This window comes from Macaca nemestrina, chromosome 1 (genome assembly GCF_043159975.1).
Source record: "Macaca nemestrina isolate mMacNem1 chromosome 1, mMacNem.hap1, whole genome shotgun sequence".
Lineage (NCBI taxonomy): Eukaryota > Metazoa > Chordata > Mammalia > Primates > Cercopithecidae > Macaca > Macaca nemestrina.
Window position 1 is genome coordinate 25,482,874 of NC_092125.1, and position 27,640 is coordinate 25,510,513.

General features: G+C 44.7%; 1 protein-coding gene and 1 long non-coding RNA gene across 3 annotated transcripts in view; one reads left to right on the plus strand and one right to left on the minus strand.

Annotated features, from left to right (window-relative positions):
- Nucleotides 1-27,343, minus strand: part of LOC105492994 (uncharacterized) — a 51,334-nt gene extending 23,991 nt beyond the window's left edge. Inside the window, exons 1-3 of the long non-coding RNA XR_011610806.1 lie at nt 27,255-27,343; nt 16,066-16,191; nt 10,327-10,440 (exon numbers count right to left, since the gene is read on the minus strand). This is a non-coding gene — a long non-coding RNA (uncharacterized lncRNA). The remainder of the gene's footprint in view (nt 1-10,326; nt 10,441-16,065; nt 16,192-27,254) is intronic.
- Nucleotides 21,666-27,640, plus strand: part of LOC105492993 (RCSD domain containing 1) — a 76,605-nt gene continuing 70,630 nt past the window's right edge. The window contains exon 1 of one of the 2 annotated variants that reach the window (XM_071075067.1): nt 21,666-21,864. Coding sequence is in view for 1 of the 2 variants with exons in the window: in XM_011760399.3 (XP_011758701.2) it covers nt 21,859-21,864 (6 nt within the window). In the remaining variant the exon portion in view is untranslated. The remainder of the gene's footprint in view (nt 21,865-27,640) is intronic. The other variant, XM_011760399.3, reaches the window with a different exon arrangement.

Here is a 27,640-nt window from a genome sequence, read left to right on the forward strand (position 1 = left end):
TCCTTACCAGAAGTCTGACTGTCCTGTCCCTCCATCCTAATCTAATCCAATCAAGTTCGGGGTTTGCCAGCACACCACAGCATTCTCCTCTCCATCCAGATGGCGATTGAGGCCTCTGGGCTGGTAGAGTATGAGTCAGATCAGACTAGCGCCAGCACAGCTCTCCTTCCTCTATTGGTATTTCCCAAAGTGTACATGCAAGTTTTAGATAATATGGGAATAAAAATTTATTATAGCCCTGTGTGTATTGTAATAGGTATAGAAACTCAGTAGCCCATTGTAGTGGTAATTTCATGGATATCATTACTTAGTGTAATGCAAAATTTAAAAAGTAAATTAATTTAATATAGATCTAAAATATACTGAAAAAATCACGGTAGGGATGGCCCATGGCACCGAAACAAAAATGGTGCTGGGAAAATGCCCTTCACTATGCTGATTCTCTGGTTGAAAATGAGAAATATGATTTTTCAATTGACCCAAATACTCCTTCCAGCTGACAAATACAGTCTCTTTTGAGGAAGATTATTTACCTGTGAAGTCACATTAAGATAGCAATAGATAAAACAGATCAGCTTTGCATTTTAGGGAGGTGATTCTGAAATAGAGTTGCCAGGTAAAATACAGGACACTCAATTCAATTTGAACTTTGGATTAATTATTGCATGGTGATATGGTTTGAATCTGTCCCCACTCAAATCTCATGTTGAATTGTAATCTCCAGTGTTGAAAGTGGGGCCTGGCCAGGCACAGTGGCTCATGCCTGTAATCCCAGCACTTTGGGAGGCTGAGGTAGGCAGATCGCGAGGTCAAGAGATCGAGACCATCCTGGCCAACACGGTGAAACCCTGTCTCTACTAAAAATCCAAAAAAAAATTAGCCAGGTGTGGTGGCACGTGCCTGTAATCCCAGCTACTTGGGAGGCTGAGGCAGGAGAATGGGGGTGAACCCGGGAGGCGGAGCTTGCAGTGAGCCGAGATTGCCACTGCACTCCAGCCTGGGCGACAGAGCAAGACTCCATCTCAAACAAAAAAAGAAAGAAAGTGGGGCCTGATGGGAGGTAATTGGATCATGGAGTCAGGGTTTTAATGAAGAGTTTAGCACCATCCCCTTGGTGTCCTCATGCTAGGGATTGAGTTCTCACAAGATCTGATTGCTTAAATGTGTGTGGCACCACCCCCCACCCTTGGTCCCGCTCCTGCCATATAAGATGTCTGCTCTGGCTTTGCCTTTTGCCATAAGTAAAAGCTCCCTGAGGCCTCCCCAGAAGCAGATGCTGTTATGCTTCCTGGATAGTCTGTGGAGCTGTGAGTGAATTAAACCTCTTTTCCTTATAAATTACCCAGTCTCAGGTATTTATTTACAGCAGTACCAGAATGAACTAATACAGAAAATGGGTACTGAGAAGTAGGGCATTGCTATAAGAATACCTGAAAAGGGAAGCGACTTTGGAATTGGGTAACAGGCAGAGGTTGGAGGAGTATGGAGGGCTCAGAAGACTGGAAGATGGGGGAAATTTTGGAACTTCCTAGAGACTGCTTGAATTGTGACCAAAACGCTGATGGTGATATGAACAGTGAAGGCCGGGCTGGGGAGGACTCGGATGGAGATGGGGAACTTACTGGAAACTGGAGCGAAGGTCACTTTTGTTATGCATTAGCAAAGAACTCACAGGCATTATGCCCCTGCCCTAAGTATCTGTGGAACTTTGAACTTGAGAATGATGAGTTTTCATAAAATCTGGTTGTTTGAAAGTCCATGGCACCTCCTCCTGTCTTTCAGTCCTGCTCCTGCCATGTAAGACACCTGCTCCCGCTTTGCCTTCCACGATAAGTGAAAGCTCCCTGAGGCCTCCCCAGAGGCAGATGCCGTCATGCTTCCTGTACAGCCTGCAGAACTGTGAGCCAATGAAACCTCTTTTCCTTATAAATTACTCAGTCTCAAGTATTTCTTTATAGCAATGTGAGAACAGACTAATACACATGGGACATATTTATACCAAAAATTACTTATCAATGGTCTATTGTCCAAATTTAACTGGATGGCTTGTATTTTTATTTGATAAACCTGGCAGCCTTACTCTGAAAGTTTAAGTTAATCTCGGCTCCTCCTACTTACTCCCACATCCTCGTATGTATGTAACCCCTGGAAAATCAACCTTGTAGTGTCTTTCAACCCTCTTTTTCCTCTCCAGCTTAGGTCTTCAACTCTCCTGACTTGTTTTCCTGTATGCAAAATTGCCTCTGATTCCTTCTGCTGTCAGAATCATCTTCCTAAAATGTAAATCTTACTCTTGCAAAACAGCTCTTAAGATGTTGCCCTTTCTCCTACTGACAAAGTCCAAATTACTTTGCATGTCCAATTCCAGCCCCTGTTCCTCTCTCTCATCCCCGTCACAATGGACTTTGCTTTTCCCTCTGTACAGTGCACCACTTTGTGTGTCCTCCGGTTTGCTCCTGATGGCTTCGCAGCCTGGAAAAATCTGACATGGGTCTTTGTTATTAATCCCAGTGCTCAGTCCTCAGTGACCCCTCCTCAGCACCTTAGCTCTCACTGCTGTCCCATCTCTGCCCCAGGCTAAGGGCACTGGCTACATCTAAGACTGTATCTCAGGTTTATAGTGGAGCACTTGAGAGGAGGTGCCAGAGTGTGGTACTGACCATAGCAGGAGGGCCTGAGGTCCTCTGAGGCACCAGGAGGTAAGAGGAAGAGAAAAGGAACTAGTACAAAGATGAAAAGAAAAAACCAGAAAATGTTGGTTCCTCCTACTTCTTTTCTATTTAAGTCTCTGTTGATTGTGCGACTGTGTGCACATGATCTGATTTAATCCTCACGATATCCCTGCAATTTCATCACCCTGAATTTTTATAGGAAGAACTGATGACAAGAGAAGTTGGCATGATTTGCCCCCAAACACACTCGAAAAATAGCTATATTTAGGACCCAAGTCTTTTAGTAGGAAGACCAGCCTAGTACCATCTACTGAACTCGACCACCCTACCCCACCTCATCCTACCTCATATCCCCCTCTCCCTCAGACCTTGTACCCCAGGAGGAGGTCCTGGGAAACAAACCATTTCTTCTTTGCAGGCTGCATGCTCATTATTCTGTAGATGACAACTTCCTTTGGCTTAATGTGTTGACCTGGTGATTATTAGGATTTTCTCATGAATGTTTTCAGGAAAAAAAAAAAAAATAGAAAAAAAGACTGGATTCTTTAATTGCTACTGGGGCAAAGAACTGACTAAGCAGGGCTGACGCATTTTGCAAAAAGAAAAAGGCAGGGTGGAAGTCTGCAATAGAACTGGAACCCTTTCCCTGACCCCTGGACTATAGAACATTCCAGACAACATTTTCCTAGCATAAGACTTTAGCTTTCTGAGTCACGAACTCAATTTTCATTAGACCCTAAAAATATTGTCTTAAATTTTGCTACCATTAGATTTATTTTGGAAATTCAAAACATTTCCAGGTTTTTTTTATTTTCCTTTTTTATTGTTTATTCATTATGATTACTATTTTTGAGTTATACAATACAAATAGCATAGAGTGCACAAGTGCACTGATCTTAAATGTCCTGCTCAATGAGTTATTGTGTTTGTATACACCAGCACCTGAATCAAGATGTAAAACATTTCCATCACCTCAGAAGGGTCCCTCATGCACCTTCCCCATCAATATCCCACCTCAGGGGTAGCTATTATTCTAACATCCGTCACTCTGAATTAGTTGCGCCTATTGTTAAACGTCATAGCACATACTCTTCTGTGTCTGTCTTCTGCTCAGCATTATGTTTTTGAAATTCACCTCTGTCATGTGTGTCAGTATTTTGTTTCTTTTTATTGCTGAGTGTGGTCATTAATACTGCATTAATATTCCACAATTTGTTGATCTGTTCTTGGACATTGGGATTGTTCCTAGTTTTGTACTATCATGGATAAAACTGATTTGTACCATTATGATAGACTTGTATGTGTCTTTTGAAGGCATATCTACCTATTTCTCTTGGGAGCATGCCTAGGTTTGGAATTGCTGGTTCATGGAGCAGAGTCAACAATTTTTCAGGAAATGAATAAACTCTTCCAACAGCCATATGAAGAATGCTGCCCTGAAGCAAACCTCTAAAGTAGATAAAGATGTATTTACTGATCTCAGAGTTTTCAATGACCTTTCTCTCTCCAACACCAAGAGCCTGTCCTGGTTATCCAATCACCTTGAGTCTACTCACTGTTTTTGTTGTTGTTGTTGTTGTTGTTGTTGTTGTTGTTATTGTGGAAATTTATGAGGATATACAAGTCCAGAGAGAATAGTGCTATGAATTCCCACATGCCTGCACCCAGTTTCAACTATCAATGCATTCCCAATCCTGCCTCATCTATCTCCTTAAGGATTTTTTGCCCCTGGAAGATTTTAAAGCAAATCTCACACCTCATGCAACTTTAGCCATGGTACTTCAGTATATATCTCTGGCAGATAAAATATTTTATTTTTAACACAATCTCTACATCACTTTCACACCTAGGAAAAGTAACATGGATTTCTTGACATCATCTAATACCATCTGTGTTCAAATTTTCCTAATTGTCTCAAAATTATTGGTGTGTTTGAATCAGGACCCAGTGAAGATCCACACATTGCATTTTGCTAATACTTCCCTTAAGTCTCCTTAAATGTATAACAATTATTTCTCTTTCTTTTTTTAAAATGTTGTTTATTTGTTAAAGAAACCAGTTCATTTGATCTATAGAAATTTCCCACATTCTAGTTTTTGCTGATTAAATCCTCATGGGATGTACATGGGCCATCTGCCATGTTTCCTGTAAACTGAAAGTTAGAGCTAGAGGCTTGATTAGTCTCTGGTTTCATTTTATATTTTTTTACTTTTGCAAATATCCCATCATCATAGGTGGCACTGTGTCCTTACTGCATCATATCAGGATGGGCGTAATGTCTTCTTGCCTCATTTTGAAAGATGCTTTCACCTGCCCTCCTCCCTTTCACTCCCTGAGGACTTTGCTTGTTTTCCGCTGTATTCCTGCCCCCTTGTCAATGCCCACATACCACATCGCCACCCCCAGCCAATCCACCAGACACACATTGTCATAGATGTCCTACATTTCATCCACTCAAGTGTGACATTAGTTTGTGGCTTCAGCAGTTAATATCATTACTAATCACAGAAAGGGAGATAATGTGCAAAGCCAAAGGGCCTTCTACCTCTCCTATCACCACTTCTCAGCCCAAATGTATGGTTTCTAACCTCCGAATCTCCACAGTGGAAACTACTTTGAAAGTCAAATCATTAGACTCTATCAGAACATGGACGTAACAACCCAAAAGTGATTGTCTGTCTGAGATTTGTTTGTGATGTTCAGTACTGGAGAACACACATCTTTAGAAAAGAGGCCACAGCTAGAAGGCTTATAAAAGTGTTGTCTTTATTGATGCCAAATCTGCTTTCTTAGAATTTTTACCCAGTTAGTCATAAACCTGAACTTAGAAGTTAACCCAGAGGAGTGACACTGATGGTGGCAATTTATGGTCAGGCATATTCAGGTGTTTATTGTTTTATTAAAATAATTTTTAATTGCGGTAAAAAAATCACATATTACAAAATTTGCCCTCTCGTTTTTTTCAGTTCAGTAATGTACAGTGTACAGTTCAGTAATGGTAACTATATTTACATTGTTGTGTAACAGATCTCTAGAACTTCTTCATCTTCCAAAATTGAAACTTTCTGTCAAGCAATTCCTCTTTTCCTCCTTCCCCGAGTTTCTGACAACCAATATTCTTTCGTTTTCCATGATTTGGACTACTCTAGACATATCACACAAGTAGAATCATGCAGTCCTTTGTGCCTGGCTTATTTCACTTAGCATAAATGTCATCCTCAAGGTTTATTCATGTTATAGTATGTGACAAGATTCCCTTTTTTTAAAGGCTGCATAATATCCCATTGAATGCATATAACACATTTTCTGTTTTTGTTCTTTTTCTTTTCCTTTTTTCTGAGACAGGGTCTTGCTTTGTCACCCAGACTGGAGTGCAGTGGTGCAATCATGGGCTGGCTAATTTTTGTATTTTTTGTAAAGATGTGGTCTCACTATATTGCCCATGCTGGTCTCAAACTCCTAGGCTCAAGCAATTTACCCAGCTTGGCCTCCCAGAGGGCTGGGATTACAGGCGTAAGCCAACGCGCCCAGCCAAACACATTTTCTTTATCCATTCATCTGTCAATGGACGTTTAAGTTGCTTCCACCTCTAGGCTATTGTGAATAATGCTTCCATGAACGTGGGTGTGCAAATAATCTCTTCAAGATCTTGCTTTCAATTCTTTTGAATATATACCCTAAAGTGAGATTACAGGATCATATGGTAATTCTCTTTTTAGTTTTTAAAGGAAACTTCATACTGTTTTTCATTGGGACTGCACCATTTTATATTCCCACCAGCAGTGCACAGTGTTCTAATTTCTCCATAAAAAATTAGAGAATTCTGGGTTTTTTTTTTCTGATAGTGGCCACCCTAATGAGTATGGGGTATGCTCAACTATCTCATTGTGGTTTTGATTTGCACTTCTCCAGTAATTAGTGATGTTGAGCATCCTTTCATATGCTTATTGGTCATTCATGTATCTTCTTTGCAGAAATGTCCTTTCAAGTCCTTTGCCTATTTTTTTTAACGGACCTTCCTTCCCTCCTTCCTTTCTTCCTTCCTTCCTCCCTCCCTCCCTTCCTCCCTTCTTCCCTTCTTCTTCCGTCTCTCCCTCTCTTCCACCCTCCTTCCTTCCTGCCTTTGTTATTGTTTTTTTGTTTTTGTTTTTTGTTGTTGTTGTTGTTGTTTTGGTTTGTTGTTGCTGTTGTTCTTGAGATGGGGTCTTGCTCTGTTACTCAGGTTGGAGTACAGTGGTACAATCATGGCTCACTGCAACCTCAACCTCCTGGGCTCAAATGATCCTCCCACCTCAGCCTCCTGAGTAGTTAGGACTATGGGTACATGTCACCATGCCTGGCTAATTTTTTTGTTTTTTTTTTTTTAGAGACAGGGTTCTGCTATGCTGCCCAGGCTGATCTCGAACTCCTGGGCTTAAGCTGTTCTCCTGCCTTGGCCTCCCAAAGTGTTGGGCTAACAGGCATGAGACACCACACCTGGCTGGTTACTTGTTTTTCTATTGTTGAGTTGTAGGACTTTTTTATATTCTAGATATTAACCCCTTATGAGATATGTGATTTGCAATTGTTTTCTCCTATTACATAGATTGCATTTTCACTGTTGTTTCCTTTAATGTGGTGGAATTTTTAAGCTTGATATAGTCTCATTTGTCTATTTTTGCTTTTGTTTCCTACACTTTCGGTGTCATATTCAAGAAGTTACCATCAAATCCAATGTCATAAAACTTTCCCCCTGTTTTCTTCCAGGACTTTTATAGTTTCAGGCCTTAGGTTTAGGTCTTTAATCTATTTTGTGTTAATTTTTGTATGTACTGTAAGGTAAGGGTCCAACTTCATTCTTTCACATGTGGATATCCCAGCTTTCCCAACACCATTCATTGAAGAGATTGTCCTTGCCCCATCATATGGTCTTGGTAACCTTTTTGAAGATCATTTGTCCATATGCATGAGGGTTTATTTCTGGGCTCTCTATTCTGTTTCAGTGGTCTATATGTCTGTCATTATGCTAGTGCCACATTGTTTTGATTATTGTAGCTTTATAATATGTTTTGAAATCGGGACGTGTGAAGCTTCTAATTTTGTTCTTTTTCAAGATTGTTTCGGCAGTTTGGGGTCCCTTGAGATTCCATATGAATTTTAAATTTTTTTCTATTTATGCAAAAAAAAAAAGCTATTGAAATTTTGATAGGTATTACATTGAATTTGCAGACAGCCTTGGGGGTATGGCCATTTTAACAACATTAAGTCTTCTGATCTATGAACACAGAGTGTGTTTTTGTTTGTGTCTTTAATTTCTTTCAGCAATGATTTGTAGTTTTCAGTGTATAGGTGTTGTTCTCAGCTTGCCTCCTTGGTTAAGTTTACTCCTAAGTATTTTACTCTTTTTGTTGCTATTGGAAATGGGATTGTTTTCTTAATTTTTTTCTTGGATTGTTCATTGTTAGTACAATAAAAGCACAACTGATTTCTATGCTAATTTTGTATCATGTAACTTTGCTGAATTCATGTAATAACTCTAACTGTGTTTTGGTGTACAATATTCAGGGCTTCCTACATATAAGATCATGTCATCTGTGAACAGATCATTTTACTTCTTCCTTTCTGATTTGTATCCCTTTTATTTCTTTTTCCTGCCTAATTGCTCTGGCAAGGACTTCCAGTACCAAGTTGAATACAAGTGGTAAGAGCAGGCAAGCTTGCCTTGTTCTTGGTCTTAGAAAGCTTTCAGTTGACTGGGTGCAGTGGCTCATGCCTATAATCCTAACACTTTGGGAGGCTGAGGTGGGGTGGATCATTTGAGGTCAGGAGTTTGAGACCAGCCTGACCAACATGGCGAAACCCCGCCTCTACTAAAAATACAAAAATCAGCCAGGTGTGGTGGCACGCACCTGTAATCCCAGCTACTTGGGAGGCTGAGGCAAGAGAATCACTTGAACTTGGGAGATGGATGTTGCAGTGAGCCAAGATCGTTCCACTGCACTCCAGCCTGGGTGACAGAGTGAGACTATATCTCAAAAAAAGGAAAAAAAAAAAGAAAGCTTTCAGTTTTTCACTGTTGACTGTAATGTTAACTGTGGGCTTTATATAGATTTTTTTTTTTTTTTTTTTTTTTTTTGAGATGGAGTCTCGCTCTGTCGCCCAGGCTGGAGTGCAGTGATGTGCTCTTGGCTCATTGCAACCTCCACCTCCCGGGTTCAAGTGATTCTCCTGCCTCAGCCTCACAAGCAGCTGGGACTACAGGTGCGCACCACCATGCCTGGCTAATTTTTGTATTTTTAGTAGAGACGGGGTTTCACCATATTAATCAGGCTAGTCTTGAACTCCTGATCTCGTGATCCACCTGCCTCAGCCTCCCAAAGTGCTGGGATTACAGGCATGAGCCACCATGCCTGGCCCACTTCTAGTTTTACTTTTTAAAATATAGGGCTTTGAGACTGGTTTTAAAATATTAAATTTGGTTGAAACTAGTCACGCATTAGAAATGATAGCCCAGGATGACCAACTGTCAACAGAAAAATCTGCATATGTATTTTCTAGATGTGGGCTTATGGAGACATATGGGGCCATACCTGTCTTGTGAGCTATGTTCTCTCATGCTTAGGTTTCAAGCGGAGTGACTGACAAAGCATATCCAGCTCGTGTAACTAACAATAAGCCATTTGCTGGGTGGTCCTTTAAAGCCAGCCTTGATGTTTCACACATGTGAGCCCGATGGACCAGTGAATGGAGAAGACTCTTTTTGGGTCTGTTGAGGAAGAAGAACTTGGAGAGACTAATCACCATTTTCCTTCTAGGTTCTTAGTGGCTTTAGAAACTGAAGATCTCTAAGTTTCTCTCTAGACTTCGACGAGAGGCAGTAGAAGAAAAAGCAGCCAGGAAAGAACAAAATAGTGCTCTGATATGTCTCAGAACCAACTAGATGAATATCAAAACAGACATTGGCAAGCAAGGATACAGAACTGTGATTTGCAGCTACAAGAAATTAAGAAATACCACCCTGAGCAGGACCAAGTTGAATTTGGAAGCTATGGCTTGTTTTTGTTTTTAAGTGATAAGCTGACGAGATAAAAGGAAGGAGAGAAGGCTCATTCCTTCAATTACCAACTACTTCCTGAACATGAATAAGCATGAATAGGGCATGTAAGTAGGCACTATAGAATACTGAGGAGAAAAGACACACCCATACATCACTATGATGTGACGTAGAGATAAATACCATAAGGGGGTGAGGAAAGAGAGCTATGGGCAATGCACACTGTTAATGATTTAGGAATTCCTTCTCCCTGAGCAAGCAATCAGATCATCCTCCTTAGCTCATCAACAGCTAATACTACAGTCCCTAATGCCCTTTCTTACCATCCCACTTCCTTCTTACCAACCCTAGTTCTAGTTTTGCTCTACCAGCCTTAGGGTAATCATGACCTGGTGCAGGGAGAAGAAGCATCAGGCAGACAAACACACCGTGCCAGACAGATCATTCATGAAGCCTTAAACACAGCTGCAGAATTAAAACAGAAATGTCAAGGGAACAGAGTGTTCCAGCTGACTTAACTTCCTGTTGATATGTCTCTGGGGAGGAGGGGTGAGGTCTGGAGTTCTAGTATTGGGGTAGAGGGAGGGCAGGGGGTCTGGTGCCGGTGGGAGCGGGACTTACGTCTTTTCAGGCATGGGTACTCAGGAGTTGAGTTCCCATCTGCAAGGCTGTTGACACTCACTTCCTGAGGCTGACCATGGTCAGAGGAGTCTCTCAGCTACTGATGTGCCCAACCTACAGAAAAACAGGATGTTAGGTTTCAGATCTGATTGAGCCATGAGATGCAAATTCCTTTTCCACCCCACCCCCACCCCTCTCCCCAACGGCTGCCACCCACACCATTCCCCTTTCTGCAGCAAAGCATTCATCTCCCTGTGTGACTTCCATCAGGGGCTGTCTGCGTCCTTTGCTTCATTGCCGGCCTGGCTGTGAGGGGTCAGATTAGTGCTTAACCCATTTCATTATGGTTTCAGATTTATGGTCATTTTGATTAGGAGTTCCTTACCACATCCCTGGGTGACTGATGAGAACTCTCCTCAAATTAGAAAAGGAGAACGATAAAGTCACTTTGCTCTCTGCAAGTCACCTATCTGGTAGGATCTTCGAATCCCCAGGCCTCACTTTGGCCCCTTTGCCTACAGGTTATCTATAGGTAATTTGTTGTCAAATCTTTCTTTCCCTTGGTTACTCTCATCCCAGCTCTTTCTCTTTGTTGCCACCTAAAAGCCCTTCCATGTGCAATGAAGGAAACAGAAGCAGAAAATACAAATCAGAAGCCATTCTACTCAAGTTCAATCATCTTCAAAATGCAGATTTCACCCATTTTCACCGAGGCAAACACCAAGCGCAAAACTCTCCCAGAACAACATGCTGAGTGCAGCAGGATCTCCATAAGGAGACTGAAATGGATTCCAAACTTTGTGTCCACTCAAAGGGCTGATGTGCACCCTGTTGGAGCGGGCCCTGCAAACCTGAGGACTGAAGCTGGCTCTGGCAATAGCTCACGTTCTCTTCTACCCCCTCCGCAGGCTTCTGGGGCTCTTTGCTCACAGGATCCTTCGGCACAAAGCTCTGCCATCAGCCCCTGCACTGAGCACACCTAAGCCAACACCTTCTTCCTCTTGCCCCCAAGGCCTTCCTTGGCACTCCATCCTTGTCCCTCTGGCCTTCCTCAGTATCCAGCAACATCCAGTCTTACACTGCTTCAACACATTTAGTATTTAGCTTGTACTCTGATTCAAAGGCTCAAGGATCTATTATTGCCTTTTCAGATAAATGACACTCACAAGGTATGAACTCTATGCTTGCCTCATGGGTCCTAGAGTGGTATTAGGTACACCAAGATGAGAAAAGTCTTTAAAAGTCTCAAAGATTATCACACAGCAGGAAGCAGACAGTGTAATTATAACATACTCCCAAACTGTAAAAACATGCAAGAGATTTCAGCACCAGGAGCTGTGACTTTATACAAGGACATGATAGTACGTAAACTAGTTGATATGTGGTAATTAGGAAAAAAGGTCAGGCCTTTAACTGTGCTATGGTATATTGTATATTACAACTCCCTATGTTATTACTGCATTTTTAAGTGGGCATGTGAGAATGGATTACAAAATGAATTATCTACCTTTTTGCATGGGGCTAGTGTGCACTCATTCATCCAACATGTATTGATTCACCAGATTTGAAGGTGACACTGATCATAGAACTTTGACCTAGATAGGGTGGAATGTGCCTTTATTAAGCTTACAGTTTCATGAGAAAATGAAGAAAGTAGATGGGGTCGGGCGCAGTGGCTCACACCTGTAATCCCAGCAATTTGGGAGGGAGGCTGAGGTGGATGGACCACTTGAGGTCAGGAGTTCAAGACCAGCCTGGCCAACGTGGTGAAACGCCGTCTCTACTACAAATACAAAATTAGCCAGGCATGGAGGTGGGCACATGCAATCCCAGCTACTGGGGAGACTGAGGCAAGAGAATCACTTGAACCTGGGTGGCGGAGGTTGCAGTGAGCCGAGATCGTGCCGTTGTACTCCAGCCTGGGTAACAGAGCAAGACTCCGTCTCAAAAAAAAACAAACAAAAAAAGAAAGTAAATGGGCAATTATATAATAATTCTTTCAATGGCAGTAATAGTACAGGTGTTGAGTGGCACATAGGAAATGTCTCTCTCCCAGGTGGTAGGAGAGTGGAGAAACGGGTGGCGGTGGTCAGGATCATCTTCCTAGAGAAACCCTAAACCAAGAACTCTTTTTCAAAAATGAATAAGAGTTCACTTTGTGCAAATCAGGAAATGTATTCCAGGCAGAGGGAAGAGCCCATTCAGGGACCTGAAAGCAGCTCAGAATGCCTGGAGTCTGGAATACTGGCTGTTCTCTGTTGAGAACAGGCCAGGCAGATAAGTGCAGCCATGTCAGGAAAGGGTGTGAGTGAGACATCTAAGAAGTCAGCCTTTATCCTGAGTGCTCCTGGGAGCCAGTTACACGTTCTAGAAAGATTACTGCCTGTGGAGTGGAAAATAGATGGGGTGGGGGGGGAGTACAAGTCAAGGTTGGAGGCAAGGAGAACAACTAGAAGATGCAGAGATGAACTAGGACACTGTTTTCATAATCCTGATGTAAGACGGCAGTGACAGTGAGGGAGGGAGCGGCGATGATGTCAGGGTATTTCAGAGCTAGAACTGCAGCACCTGATTGCTAAAGATGAACGAAAAATCAAGAGTGACTCCCAGGTTTCTGTCATGAGCAAATGGATGGATACTGAGGCCACTACAAGAAGGAAAGAGAAACTATCAGGTGGGGACCCAGGTTTTCAATATGTTTTTGCAAATGAGTACTTTGCCAAAGTCAAAAACAAGAACACGTTGTGCAGAAAACTTTTGACATACTTCTCTGCCTGTTATCCATGTAAAAAGACAGAGGAGGATGAGTCATAGGTGGGATTTGGATACTCTTATTTCTTATAGTCTGTTTCACTTTATTTGTATAGAATTATTGGAGATAATTGTTTTAAGGCCAAGTGGGTAACCTCGAGCTTGGACAAGTTCTTGCCCACTTCAAGATACTCATTTGTATTAGCAAATGCCCTTAGAGGCAAAACTGCAAAGTCGCTTAACCTTACTAACAATATCCTAAAGAAATTACATCCAAAAAACCTTAATTTTAACTAAACATCACCTCATTTTCTAGAAGAAATTAGTTCTTTGTTAAGAATGAGAGAAAGGATTATCAATACCCATTGCTGTTTAAAATTTAGATAGGAATTAAAACACTTCAAATTCTGATAATGGTTACTCTTATTTTTTTCAATTTAAAATTGTTTTTCCTCCACGAGTGATGTTAGGTTTCTCACTCGCTTTTTCTGTGTCGCATTCTCCCATCTTTCTATCTCTTTCTGTGTGTGTGTGTGTGTGTGTGTGTGTGTGTGTGTGCGCGCGCGCATGTGTTTCTCTCTCTACCCTTCCCTGCCAGTCTCTTTCTCCCCATCTCTGCTCCACATTTTTCTGAGGGTCAACTTCTTTCTTTGTACTGATATATGTGTCTGATTTTGTCTTCTTAAAGTTTGTATCTATCTGACTCAGTTGAATACCTTCAGCTATAACAAAAGATTATAACTCGGCCAGGCACAGTGGCTCACGCCTGTAATCCCAGCACTTTGGGAGGCCGAGGCAGGAGGATCACTTGAGGTAAGGAGTTCGAGACCAGCCCGGCTAACGTAGTGAAACCCCATCTCTACTAAAAATACAAAAATTAGCCAGGCATGGTGGCGGGCACCGGTAATCCCAGCTACTCAGCAGGCTGAGGCAGGATAATCACTTGAACCCGGGAGGCGGAGGTTGCAGTGAGCCGAGATCACACCACTGCCCTCCAACCTGGGTGACAGAGCGAGACTCCGTCTCCGGGGGTGGGGGAGGGAAGATTATAACTCAAATGGCTTAAGGCATAAAGAAATGTATTGCTCTGCTGGGCGCCGTGGTTCATGTCTGTAATCCCACCACTTTGGGAGGACGAGGCAGGCAGATAACAAGGTCAGGAGTTTGAGATCCGCCTGGCCAACATGGTGAAACCCTGTCTCTACTAAAAAATACACTAAAAATAGCTGGGCGTGATGACTTGCACCTGTAATCCCAGCCATTCAGGAGGCTGAGGCCAGAGAATTGCTTGAACCCAGGAGGTGGAGATTGTAGTGAGCCAAGATCAAGACATTGCACTCCAGCCTGGGCAACAGAGCAAGACTCCGTCTCAGGAAAAAGAAAGAGAGGAGAGGAGAGGAAAAGAGGAGAGGAGGGGAGGGGAAGGGAGGGGAGGGGAGGGGAGGGGACAGGAGGGGAAAGGAAGGGAGAGGAGGGGACAGGAGGGGAGAGGAGGGGACAGGAGGGGAGAGGAGGGGAGAGGAGGGGAGGGGAGGGGAGGGGAGGTGAAAGGAAGGGAGAGGACGGGACAGGAGGGGAGAGGAGGGGAGAGGAGGGGACAGGAGGGGAGGGGAGGGGAGGGGACAGGAGGGGAGAGGGGGGGAGAGGAGGGGAGAGGAGGGAGAGGAGGGGAGGGGAGGGGAGGGGAGGGGAGGGGAGGGGAGGGGAGGGGAGAGGAGGGGAGAGGAGGGGAGAGGAGGAAGGAAGCACTTGTTTCTCATAACAAGAAGTCCAGAGGGGGAAGTCATCCCAGGGTTGCTTGATTCAGCACCTCAACAAAGTTACTGGGTTTTTAATTCAATGAATGTTCACTGAGCACCTATTTGTGCCTGGCCTTGATTTGGGCACACAGGATACACAGTGAAAGAAAAGAAACAAAAATATCTGTGTTCATGGAGTTTACATTCTAGCTTTTCGCAGCTTTGCCTCATGGTAGCAAAATGGCTGTTGCAGTTCCAGGCATCCTTATAAGGTAGGATAACACCCAATATTTACAGGGCATCTCTTCCTGTGTGTTTCTTTATCAGAAAGGGTAATGCTTTCCCCCTTTTGTCTCATTAGCCAACATTCCTCACTTATCCCTCCCTAAAACAGTTTCTGGCAAGGGGAATGATATTTCTAAAACTGGCTTAGACTATTCAGGAATAACCCACTAACACCAGGCCCCGCTCCCTATTGTTCTAGCATGGGGCCCAGGCCCAGATTTTTTTTTTAAAACAGGGTCTCACTCTGTTGCCCAGACTGGAGTACAGTGGCATGATCGTATCTCACTGCAGCCTCGAATTCCCGGCTCAAGTGATCCTCCCACCTCATCCTCCTGAGTAGCTAGGACAGATTTTTTTTTTTTTTTTTTTAAGAGATGGGGTCTCACTACACTACCCAGACTGGTCTCTACCTCAAGCGATCTTCCTGCCTCAGCCTCCCAAAGTGTTGGAATTACAGGCATTAGCCACTGAATCCAGTCAAGAAAGATTTTTTCCAAAGCTCCCTGGGTCATTCTAATTTACAGCCTGAGTTGAAACTGTTGTGCAGGTGCCCTACATGATATACTTTTTAGGTTTAAGAAGGTTCGAGCTTCCTTGGTAGATTTACCAAATGTCATTCCTAAAACCTGGGAAAATGTGCTAGAAGGAGAAGGCTGTAATCTTTTGGGATCTCTAAGTCATCCCCTTGGGTTTTCCATCAACACTGTTTTTTAGCCTCAGTTATTAGACCAGAGTCTTCTCCTAGCCCCATCCATCGTTGGCCTTTCTCTCAGCTGGAGACCACCCACCCCTTTCCTCAGAGCACCTGAGCTGAGTGCAGTCTCCATCCTCACAGCCACCCTTTCTTCAGTCCAGTCTGGGACTCTTTTGTTTTCTTCTTTTTTAAAAATTAAATCTCTCCCCCCAAATTATGAAAATACATGTGTTTACTGTAACCACTCAAACAGCACAAAGTTATTTTTACCAAGAAATAGTTGAATAATCTTCCTCTTCCTGTATCCATTCTCTATTATTCCAGAAGATGAGGCTCTCTCTGGGCCTGTCTTTCTCCACGGCCAGTGTCCTCAGGCCCCGGCTTGTCAGTGGATCTCTGTGGTGGGGGTAAGGAGGAGGGGGTGACAGAAGGCTGGCACAGGAGTCAGTCCAGAATCAAAGCAGTGTGAGGGCTCAATTCCTCCCCCCAACTACCTTTTTTCTTAATTTTTAAAATTGAAGCAATTTTATTTATTTATTTTATTTTTATTTTATTTTTATTTTTTGAGACAGGGTCTGACTCTGTCACCCAGGCTGGAGTGCAGTGGCATGATCACAGTTCACTGCAGCCTTGACCTCCCAGGCTCAAGCAATCCTCCCACCTCAGCCTCCCAAGTTGCTGGGACTACAATCTGTAGAATACCACTATGCCCAGCTAATTTTTTTTATTTTTTATAGAGACAGGGTCTTGCCATGTTGCTCAGGCTGGTCTCAAATTCCTGAGCTCAAGCAATCCTCCCACCCTGGCCTCCCAAAGTGCTGAGATTACCAGCATGAGCCACTGTGCCCAGCCTGAAATAATTTTAAACTTTGAGAAAAGTTGTAAAGTTAACACAAAGAACTCCCATATAGCCTCCCACCCAGAATTCCTTTTAGTTTTGCCAATTATCCTAATAATTCCTTTAATATGCTTGGCTCAAACCACTCATTTAACCCAGTTATCATGTCTCTGTAGTCTCCTTTAACCAGAACCCCTCCTCAGCCTTCCCTTGACTTTCCTGACATTGACACTTATGAAAATTACAGACCAGTCATTTTGAGGAATGTCTTCCTATTTGGTTTGTCCAATGTTTCCTCATGATTAGATTCAAGTTATGCCCTTTTGGCCAGAATATTACAGAAGTGATGGTGCATTCTTATTGCATCCCATCATGTGACGTCAATTTGTTTCATTACTGGTGATGTTGACTTTGGTCACTTGATTAATATTATGTCTATTAAAGTTTCTTCTCTGTAAGGTTGCTTTTCTCCTTATTGTAATTAATCAGTGACTTGAGGGAGCTGGTTTAAATTATGTAAAACCTCATTCCTTACCCCACTTTTACCCAATAGATTTAGCATACAACTTTATTTCTTTCCTAAAATTAAGTATGATGGTTGTTAGATGGAAATTTTTTTTACACATGTTAGTTGGCATTTTGTATGTTTTTCTTTTTCTTTTCTTTTTTTTTTTTTTTTTTTTTTTTGAGATGGAGTCTTGGTCTGTCTCCCAGGCTGAAGTGAGTGGGGTGATTTTGGCTCACTGAAACCTCCACCTCCCAGGTTCAAGCTACTCTACTGCCTCAGAGTCCCGAGTAGCTGGGATTACAGACGCACACCACTACACCTGGCTAACTTTTGTATTTTTAGTAGAGACGGGGTTTCACCATGTTGGTCAGGCTGTTCTCAAACTCCTGTGTGTGTGTGTGTGTGTTTCATTATATTTTGTTTTGCCAATTTATCAGAATTTAGGAATGAATGGTATTATGTAAAATGTTATATATATTATATGTTTATATTATTTTATATATTTATATTGTATATATTTATATATTCTATTAATATAACTGTATTATATAGATGATATTTTACTTAATACCATATTAGGTAATTTTTACCTATATATGCATTTACCTATACCATACTAGGTAGTAGTTGTAGTCAAAAAAGAATATTTGCTTCTTGCTCTTCATTTTTAAAATAAATGTGTCCACTATAAACAGCTGATTGATTGGAGCTCTTTGCAATTCTGCTTGAAAGCTAATTAAGTTACTACTTATTGTGGCCTTTCATGATCTTTTCTCCCACTGGGTCTTTATTCCCATGGGAGACCCATCTCTGAAAGACTCTGTCTTTGACTTAAAGGGGAAAATCCTAATTTGCTTCACTTGTTCATTCATTCATGCACATATTCACCAAATTATTTTTATTTTACTTTTTTTTTTTTTTAGAGACAAGGTCTTGTTCTGTTGCCAAGGCTACAGTGCTCACTTTAGCCTTGAACTCCTGGGCTCAAACCATCCTCCACCTCCCAAAGCACTGGGATTACAGGTGTGAGCTACCACCTGGCCTCATTCACTAAATATGTATTGAGGGCCTTCTATATGCCTGGAGGAACCTCTGGCTCCTCCCCACACGTCCTTCCCCTGGCTGAGCTGTATCTCTGGTGTTCTTGTTCTTGTTCTTGTTTTTTTGTTTTTTTGAGATGGAGTCTCACTCTGTTGCCCAGGCTGGAGTGCAGCGGCGCAATCTCAGCTCACTGCAACCTCTGCCTTCCGGGTTCAATCGATTCTCTTGCCTCAGCCTCCCAAGTAGCTGGGATTACAGGCGCATGCCACTACATCCAGCTAATTTTTGTATTTTTAGTAGAGGCAGGGCTTCACCATGTTGGCCAGGCTGGTCTCAAACTCCTGACCTCGTGATCTGCCTGCCTCAACCTCCCTAAGTGCTGGGATTACAGGCGTGAGCTACCGCGCCTGGCATTTTTTTTTTTTTTTTTTTTTTTTGAGTCAGAGTCTTGGCTCTGTCACCCAGGCTGGAGTGCAGTGGCAAGAATTTGGCTCACTGCAACCTCCACCTCCCCGGTTCAAGCAATTCTCCTGCCTCAGCCTCCTGAGTGACAGGGATTACAGGCACACGCCACCATGCCCAGCTAATTTTTGTATTTTTTTAGTAGAGATGGGGTTTCACCATGTTGGCCAGGCTGGTCTCTTTAACTCCTGACCTCATGATCCACCTGCCTCACCTCCCAAAGTTCTGGGATTACAGGCGTGAGCTGCCGCGCCCAGCCTGGTGTTCTTATTGTTAGTTACCTGATGACCTCTACTTATTGTGTGGCTGGTTCTGACTATCAGGGTATATGAAGGGTAAGGGCCCAGGGTGGAGTGAAGGAAGTGGTTCCATGTTAGCTAGCCAGACCCCCAGAAAGAGAGGGGAACCAACTCCTCTGAAAGTCACTTTCCCTTCCCCTTGGGCTGTTGTTTCCTCCCAGCCCCCACAGCAGCCAGTTACAATCCCAGATAACCCAGCAAACCTGGGTGTTTATCAGCAGAGTTACTGCTATTCTGGCTCCTGGAGATCTTCTGTAGGGACAGAAGAAGATGAGAGGAATACACATACCACACCTACTCGTGGCTGCCGAAACACAGCTCGGGCTACCTCTTGGTCCTTCCCTCCCCTTTTTCCAGCCCCTCCCTCAGGAGGAGTCCCAGTCTGGGGCCCAGATAGCTCTGGAGCAGCATTCAGCTCTGCACTGGGGACCCAGGAGCATGGTGGAGGCCAAGCTTGTTTGCTTTGTGGTCATTCGTTCTCAGCCAAGGGAGGCCTGAGCAGGGCGTGGGGAGCAGCTGCAAGTCACCTTGGGTGACTGTGATGTTATCTGGGCCTAACGGTTTCCTCTGGGTAAGCACTTCCGCCCTCCTGTTTGTGAAGCCAGAAACCTGTGCTGGGGCAGCCCCATTCTGAGCACAAAGGAGGACTAGGTAGAAGGAGAAAGGAAAAGGCCCTGTGGAGCAGAGTTAGAAGACCTGGTAGTAGACTATGCAGTCATCACTATGTCCTGAACCTTTAAAAAGAAGAACGGAAAATATCACAAGCAAAAGCGTGCATTGCAGGTTACCAGTAAATACCCTTCCTTACTGCCGACTCTGCTCCAGAGTCCTCACCTGAGCAGCCATGTGGCTGGACTGGGAGGGGCTCACCATTAATTCCTGAGAGTGACGGCTCTTTTCACTAGGTCCCTGAGTGCCTGGCTCTAAATAAAAAAAATATCAGGGCCGGGCGCGGTGGCTCACGCCTGTAATCCCAGCACTTTGGGAGGCCGAGGCGGGCGGATCACGAGGTCAGCAGATCGAGACCATCCTGGCTAACACGGTGAAATCCCGTCTCTACTAAAAAATACAAAAAACTAGCAGGGCGAGGTGGCGGGCGCCTGTAGTCCCAGCTACTCAGGAGGCTGAGGCAGGAGAATGGCGTAAACCCGGGAGGCGGAGCTTGCAGTGAGCAGAGATCCAGCCACTGAACTCCAGCCTGGGCGACAGAGCGAGACTCCGTCTCAAAAAAAAAAAAAAAAAAAAAAAGAAAGAAAGAAAATACAGCCAGAAAGTAGCAGAGCTGGAATTAAGCCCTCAGTCTGTTTCTAAAACCAGGGGTCTTCCTCTATACTTAGCTAAGCTAAAGAACTAGAAGCCACTCTGGCATTAGGGCTGCCAGTGTTTTAGAAAGTTGGGCCTTAGAAAGTTCTAGGACATGAAGGACGCCATATTTCTAAGACTGGTACCCAAAGCAACAATCTAAGTGCCTGAAAGTGCACAGATGGTGCCTGGATAAGCAGAATCAGGGCAGTCTTTGTAGCAGGAGCAGACTCTCAGCTTGTTTTCTCTACTGTTTCTCCACATGTCTCTTCACAGCGCTCACCATAACCTGTCCCATTGGCCGCCTCTGACGGGGCTCCCCTCCCGGGTTGAGTTGGGGTCGGGCCAGTGAGAATGCTGTGGGATAACCCAGAGGCGTCATATATCCAGCCAATACCCTGACACTCGCAGGTCTCTGAAGGCATTTTCCTGTTTCTCTCTGCCAAAAGGTCCGAAGGGAGCAGGGATCCGGATAGCAGGGAGCGGATCTGCCCTGGTGCAGATTCCAGTCCCCGCATCCCTCCCACGCGGTCTCTTTGCTGCCCAGCCGGGATGGCCCCAAAGGAAGGTTGCTATGCTGGGCCCCGTGGGAATCAGATGTTGAGCATCCTGCCCTTTACTATATTTAACAGGAATGGAGACGAGGCCCTTTAGCAAGCAGCTTGTGGGAGCCAAAATTCCCAAAAAACCGAATGCATCAGTCAAAGCAAGATTTGAAGAACAGATTTATCACTTCAGGGAGCTTGGAAAACTTTGCGTGGATTCCTCATTTTCCTCCTCCTCCTCCTTCTCCTCGTACACAGATGATAGATGGATAGATAGTGTTTTCCTGGAAGGTGGAGAGGAAAAGACGTGCGAAGGAAAAGTCGTGCGAAGGGAAAAGACGGCGCCAAGCTGAGCTCTGAAGCCTCCGTCTGAAGGGCTCCTCTTTTGGGGGAACACAAATGCCTTCCACTAGCTAGGGTCCTCGAACTCCACCCAAGAACTGCAGGGAAACCAGGTACGACAGTAATGCAATTTTAAAAAGAGGGAGAGGAAGAAGGAAAGCAGGACGGATGGACACAGAAGAAGGAAATCGAAAAGAGAGGAAATCAAAAGAATTAAAGGACCACTCTAATTCTTGAAGGGACAGGAAAAAGAAAGAAGACGCATTAAGGGAGGGAGACATTGAGAAGGACTGAGACCGTGGCAAAGCCCAGGGTCCTGAGAAACTTCGCGAGACAGAGGGGCCCTGCAGCTGCCCATCCCCATGTTTGGGCACATGGAGTCGTGGCTCCCGCTCTTGAGTCCTGCCCTGGGAGGGACAGTATCTGTTTAGATTTGCGTCTAAATTTAAACCCTGATCGTCGGCCTCCCTCCCCGCTCCCCACCCTCCCCTCCCCTCCCCTTCCTCCCTCCCTCCCTCCTCCTCCTTCCTCGTTCTCTCGCGCAGGGCCCCCGCGGCCGGGGCAGTCCCGCAGCCGAGCGCAGCCGGGCGCGCGCCGCCGCCCACTCGCCCTGTGCCCGCCGCAGCCCGAAACTGGCCACGGCCGGGAGTGGAGGGGACAGCGGGGATCGTGAGCTCCGACCCGAGCGAGCGGGTGCGTCCGCCTCAGAGTCGGCACCTGAAGGACATGGAGGTAAAGGACCCTGGAGAGGGACGCGGGGCTGGGCAGTGAGCGGGGTACCGGGCACCCCTTCCCCGGGCGGCTGCCCCTGCTCTGAGCATGGAGCACGCGGCTCATCGCTGCTGCCAACTAGAAGGGCAAATGCCTGCTGTTCCGATGCCTCCTTGGCCAACTCCGGAGGATCATCCCTGGTCCCACCTAGGACACCCGAGTGGGCAGGCTGGGGTTGGTAAGGAAAGACATCAGAGGGAGAGAAAACGGCTTTCCTAGAGGCCCGGGTATTTTGGTTAGGAACTTAAATGCTAAAAAAAAAAAAAAAAAAAAAAAAAAAAAAAAAAAGTTAGGTGCAGCCAAGGTTTGTAAACGGGTAAACGTGTCAGCAAAAACTTTGCAAGAAGGCAGAAGCCCTTGAATCTGAAGAGATGAGTATTGAAAGGGAAACAGAAGTGGCAACACGAGGCCAGCACGCCTTGGTGGGTCTGTGGGCTTCCCTTTTCGCTTTCGGAGTGGCATTTTAGAGAGTCCAGTTGTCCTCTTGCTTCTGAAGTCCTTCCTGGATCTGTCGCATCTTCTTCCATAACTTTCTGAAAAGTTCCCCTCACTGATCAGTCGAATGACATTATTTCTGATAAAACTTAAGACTCCCTTGGACACCCCTGCCTCTGAAGCTGTGTGTCCGGAGGTATGCTGGCCACATATGCAGGCTGTGCCAGAGCCAGGCCCCGCACATCTCTGCCTGCTGAGAGGAGGTCTGGGGACTTTCCTTGTTCTGTTCCAACCTCAGCAGAGGAGCGGTTGGGTGTATTCCCCACATCCCTCTCTTCTGCACATCTTGAGGCTTCGGTATGTTTCCCCCTTGCAAATAAGACCTGATATGTAGCCCTAAGTCAATCTTAGTAGAACCTGGGGCTTTTGAGAAGATGCTAATGTTATATAGTTTTAAAGGTGATTCCCACTCATATTCAAAAGGAAACCTGTGTTGCTCACTAGACTGTGGTCAGTGCAATCAGGATTCACAATTAACTCCGCTATCTCTTCCCTGCTCCAGGCTCTGTGCCTGGGCCCTGGTGGTCTTTTTATTTTTTTCTTTTGAGACAGGGTCTCATTCTGTTACCCAGGCTGGAGTGTAGTGGCACAATCTCAGCTCACTGCAACCTCTGCCTCCCAGGCTGGAAGGATTCTCCCACCTCAGCCTCCCAAGTGGCTGGGGCTACAGGTGTGTACCACCATGCCTAGCTAGCTCTAAATTTTTTTGTAGTGACAAGTTATCACTATATTGCCCATGCAGGTCTTGAACTCCTGGGCTCAAGAGATCCTCTAAGCCTTGGCTTCCCAAAGTGCTGGATTTGCAGGCATGAGCCACACCACTCCTGGTCCTGGTTGTCTTTTCTAAGCTAGACTGTGCTTGCCGGCAAAGCTTCATGACTTCTCTAAAGGGGCAATAAATTTGTACTTTAGAGAAATCACGGAGCTGTATCCAGGCATCCAGCCCAACCAGTTGTCTTCAAGGAACAGGGAATTACATTCAAGGAGACTTTATAGAGTGCAAGAACCACTGGAGTCTAAGATGGACCCTCCATAGAAACATTTGCAAGGCCAGGAAGCTCAGGCAGATTAGGGCTGGGGGTGAGGCACGCACACAGCGAAGCTCAGCAGGTGGTGTGCACACATCCACCCAAAGATCACACAAGCACAAAACAACAGGGTTCTCTCTGAGCTGGCCACTGCTTCAGGGCAGAGGAGGGAAATGGCCCAGGCTACGCCCAGCTTCTTGGGTTGGGTGAAGGCTCCTTAAGATATTGTTTTAGAAGTGGTTTCCCTCTTCTGGAAGTGTACGAAGTGCCTTAGGCCCCAGGCTGCAGGTTCACTATGATGTATGACCTGTCTAACCTCTTGAAGAAACGGATTGGAGATAAGAGGAAAGCAACTCTTAGACTTCAAGCAGGTTGCTACTGGAGGGCCAAATGCAAGTGTCAACTTTGTTCTAGGAAAACAAGGAGGGTCTCCTTCCACAGAGGCACTTTCTCCCCCCTCAGTTGAGGAAGGGATAGTGTATGGCAGAGGCACTGAAACTATCAGCTGAGCAACTTCCTGTGTGGCTTGGGGGGTGGAGGGGATTGCAAAAAAAGAGAAGGCCCTTCCTTATCGAGATGTTTAGTAACTTATGCAGGATTCCACAAGATACCAAAATCACTCCCGTGCTAGGATTTGGGAGGGACACGGGAGGGAATCGCTCAGCCAGCCAGAGGCCTGACAAATCACCCTGCATCTATTGCAGGGTGTCAATTTATTGGTTGGACAGTGGCTGCTTTTGAAGTTTCTTTGTCAAAATGCCTGGGGGGGGAAAAAACAAAAAAAACAAAAAAACCCTGCAACTGCTAGTGAAGAAAGTAAAGAGGAAAACTAGGGGCCAGGGAAGTGACAATTCTTAGCCAGGAAGTAAACTTTTCATGGTGAAGCATGTTATGCAGGAGTGGGACTTGGGGGTTTCTGAAAATCTCAGAGTAAAACCCTCTTTTGAGAGGTGAAACTCACTTTTCGGACATGAAAGGGCTACTGTATATGGAAAGAAATGAAGTTATGTTACTTCTCAGTATTAGGAATCCAAACCAGACCAACAAGGGTTACTCAACATTCATTCTCTAAAGCTCATGTACCCATTGGAAGTCTTTGAGATATCTTTTTTTAAAGTCACTGTTACCATTATCAACAACATCAATCATTACTTCAGCCCTCATAAAGCCCTCTGGAATAAACAAAGTATAGATGCCATCTGATCCCTGCCTTTTAAAAGCTCACAACCCAATAAAGGGAATGAGACTGACTATATCCTGTCATATACATAATCTTCAAATGCATAAGTGCCAGTTGAATACTGCTGCAGGTCATGAGTTCTGCAGGAGTTTAGACTAGATTAGGTTCAGAAGAAGCCTTGGAAGAAAGATGTGGGTGAGGCGGAGAAGGTATAAGGAATGGGCACAGGGAGAACATGCCAGCTTTGTCCAACCGGCTGGGAAGGAAGGTAGGAAAGCAGTAACAGAAAAAAATGAAAGTATTAAGATAAATCCAAGGTCACTGAGTATAGTAGATGCCCAGCTAAGTGGGTGAGTGGGAGCTGAAATCCAAATCACTTGAAGGAAAAGGTTACTTTTTGTTCATACAAAATCTCCTTGCCTAGTTGAGCCTCACACAGGTGGCTTTTTCTAATTCATGCAGAGGCCATCTGCAACCCTTGAAGGCCAGAGGTGTATGGCCCTGGATTCTGCTCCATGGACAGTAGGAAACTCTGAGAGGTGTTGAGGCAGCTGGCAGCAGTGATGTAGCAGGGATGATACAGCAAAAATGCCAGTTCATGGAGTGAGCAAGGGAACCAGGGGAGAAAGCATCTTTTTGAGTCCAGGTATATTCTGACTTCGGGATACAATAAGAATGGAGAGAGTGGAAAAGAGTAAAGACCATGTGCTGGAAGGGAAGTCAGAAGTCACCAAGCTGCCCAGAAGAGTGAAGTTCTCTATGGTGCCAGGGAAAATGGCAGTACCAACTTTTATAGCTCCATACAAAGCCTTTTGCAGGCAGGGATTGTCTCACTGGTCTTTGAGTCTCCAGAATGAGCACAGTGCCTGGCATATAGTCATATAATTTCTCAATAAAAGTTTGCTTAATAAATGATTAGCAGAAATAAGGAACTCCTTCCCCTCTCGGTCTGTAGCTCAAACGTCTCCACCTCTGGAAACCTCTGTGATGCCCCCAGCACTCTCAGAGCACTTTGCTCAAGCCACTATCAGAACACTAGGCAGAACTGGAACTGTCAGCCTCCCTGACTGTCACCCTGGAAGGCTCCTTGAGGGCAGGGGCCATGTCTTACACGTTTAGAGCCTAATGGCATCAAGAAAGGCTTGTTGCATGAGCAAATATTGAAGACGGTAGAAAGATCATGGTTTTTTGTTGACAAGCAGGGTTTAGATATGTTGGTTTTGATTGTTCTAAGCAGAATATCCACCACTCCCTAAGAAATACAAACCTGTTATGTTATAAATGTGATTCTCTTCTAGAAGAGATAATAGGTGATGTTATTGTGGATAGGAACCCAGAGGACAGAAGTGTGTAAAGAAGGAGCTGGAGGCGTAGGATGTCACATTTAAATTAATATTCTTGGTCGCTTAAATATAAATTGTGTGCACTGCCAATAGCCTGAGGTCACTTGAAAAAAAAGTATAATTTTCACTGACTAAATCCTTTGTTTGTTCAACTAAATTGTAGGCACATCATGGCACTGATAAAATCATGAATTTCTAACTTAGGTGGAGTCAATAAATGAATCATTTTCTCTGGGGTAACTGCAAATCTCAGTATTTATTGGGCCCTTATTACATACTGGATCTTGTATTTTAAATGTTACTTAAAAATTATGGAGCTCTCATGTCTTTTCATTCTCACAGACTGTCAGTATTACTCTGATGAGAGTCTGTGTGTGTGTGCGTGCATGTGTGTGTGTACATATTGGTGTATATAATGTGTTCGTTTTGTAACCTACTTTTTCATCCGTATCTTTTTACTTCAGTAAACATTTTCTACCACATTTTTTTTAAATTATGGGGCTAGGAGATAGAAGAGAAACATGTAACGAATCCAAGTCTTAAAAAGATTATTTTGATATTTCACCGTGAAACACTAGGAGAAACACCCACGGCCTCGCTGTGTTTTGACCCACCCACCCTCTCCCTGAGCCATATGTTGGCTGCTGGTTGGAGCTGATCGGCCGTAATTAGGAATTGCACAGCCTCTAAAGCCAGAGTTTGGCTCGGTGGACTTGCGGCATGCCAAAATACCCCACATTCTTCTCTGGCTCCCACGTGCTCTGTGGGACCCTCACTGTCACACTGGCCCCCACTCAGCAGACATCTTCCATTTGTTGGACTGCGACGACAGGGGGAATTTGGGGAGTGAGACTTTAAGGGCCCAGCCCAGGCCCTATCACAGGAGGGGGTGAGTGTGCATTCCTGGAAAGGAGTCGGGTTTCAGAGCCTGATCCGCAGCGTGGCTCCTCACAGCACGGCCAGCCAGAGCTTGGCGAGCGCGGTTCCGTGGGAAATCTGAACACTGGCGGCTCAGCAGCCCGGTAATCTTATCAGGGCCGCAAGAGAAAGCATTTTGGTTCCAGAGAAATCTGAAGGCAGCTCCGCTTTCCTCCAGTAATAATATTTAAGTCTGTGGAGCCAGCCTGACCACCCCTATTCAACTCATTAGAATCTAAAAATCTCAGAGCTCTGGGTGAAATAAAACAATTTTTAACTGCCCTCTGCCATAAGGTAAAGGGATAAACCAACTCACCAAGAAGTATCCTGAGGATTTAGGCACTATTGGACTTTGGGAAAGTCAACAGCTTGCAATTTTTCTCTTACCTGAGGAGTAGTTCAGCCCAAGCCTTCAGAAGTAAGACAGAAGGATGGTTCTTGTAGTATCAAAGTTTCAGTAATGCTTCGGACACAGGATGAACACTGAGTTGCCACCATCGACAGGATTGCCCTAGGAATCTCCTGAAGCTCATCACCAGAGCCAGACCCGAATGAACACTCTCCTGGTTCTTTGGTCTTCTGGGCAGTCAGCCTGCCATTTTTTCCCTTTGGGGCTTCCTGAATACCTATCTCCTGGTAATCGTGGAAACAGATGGCTAAGCCCATGAGGCTAACCCTGTAGAGCCATTTATTTGGATGGATCAAATCCTATTCCATGGGAAGGGCCTCCAGCCAGTGCAATTCCAAATCCCAATGACTCCCTAAGAGGGGTG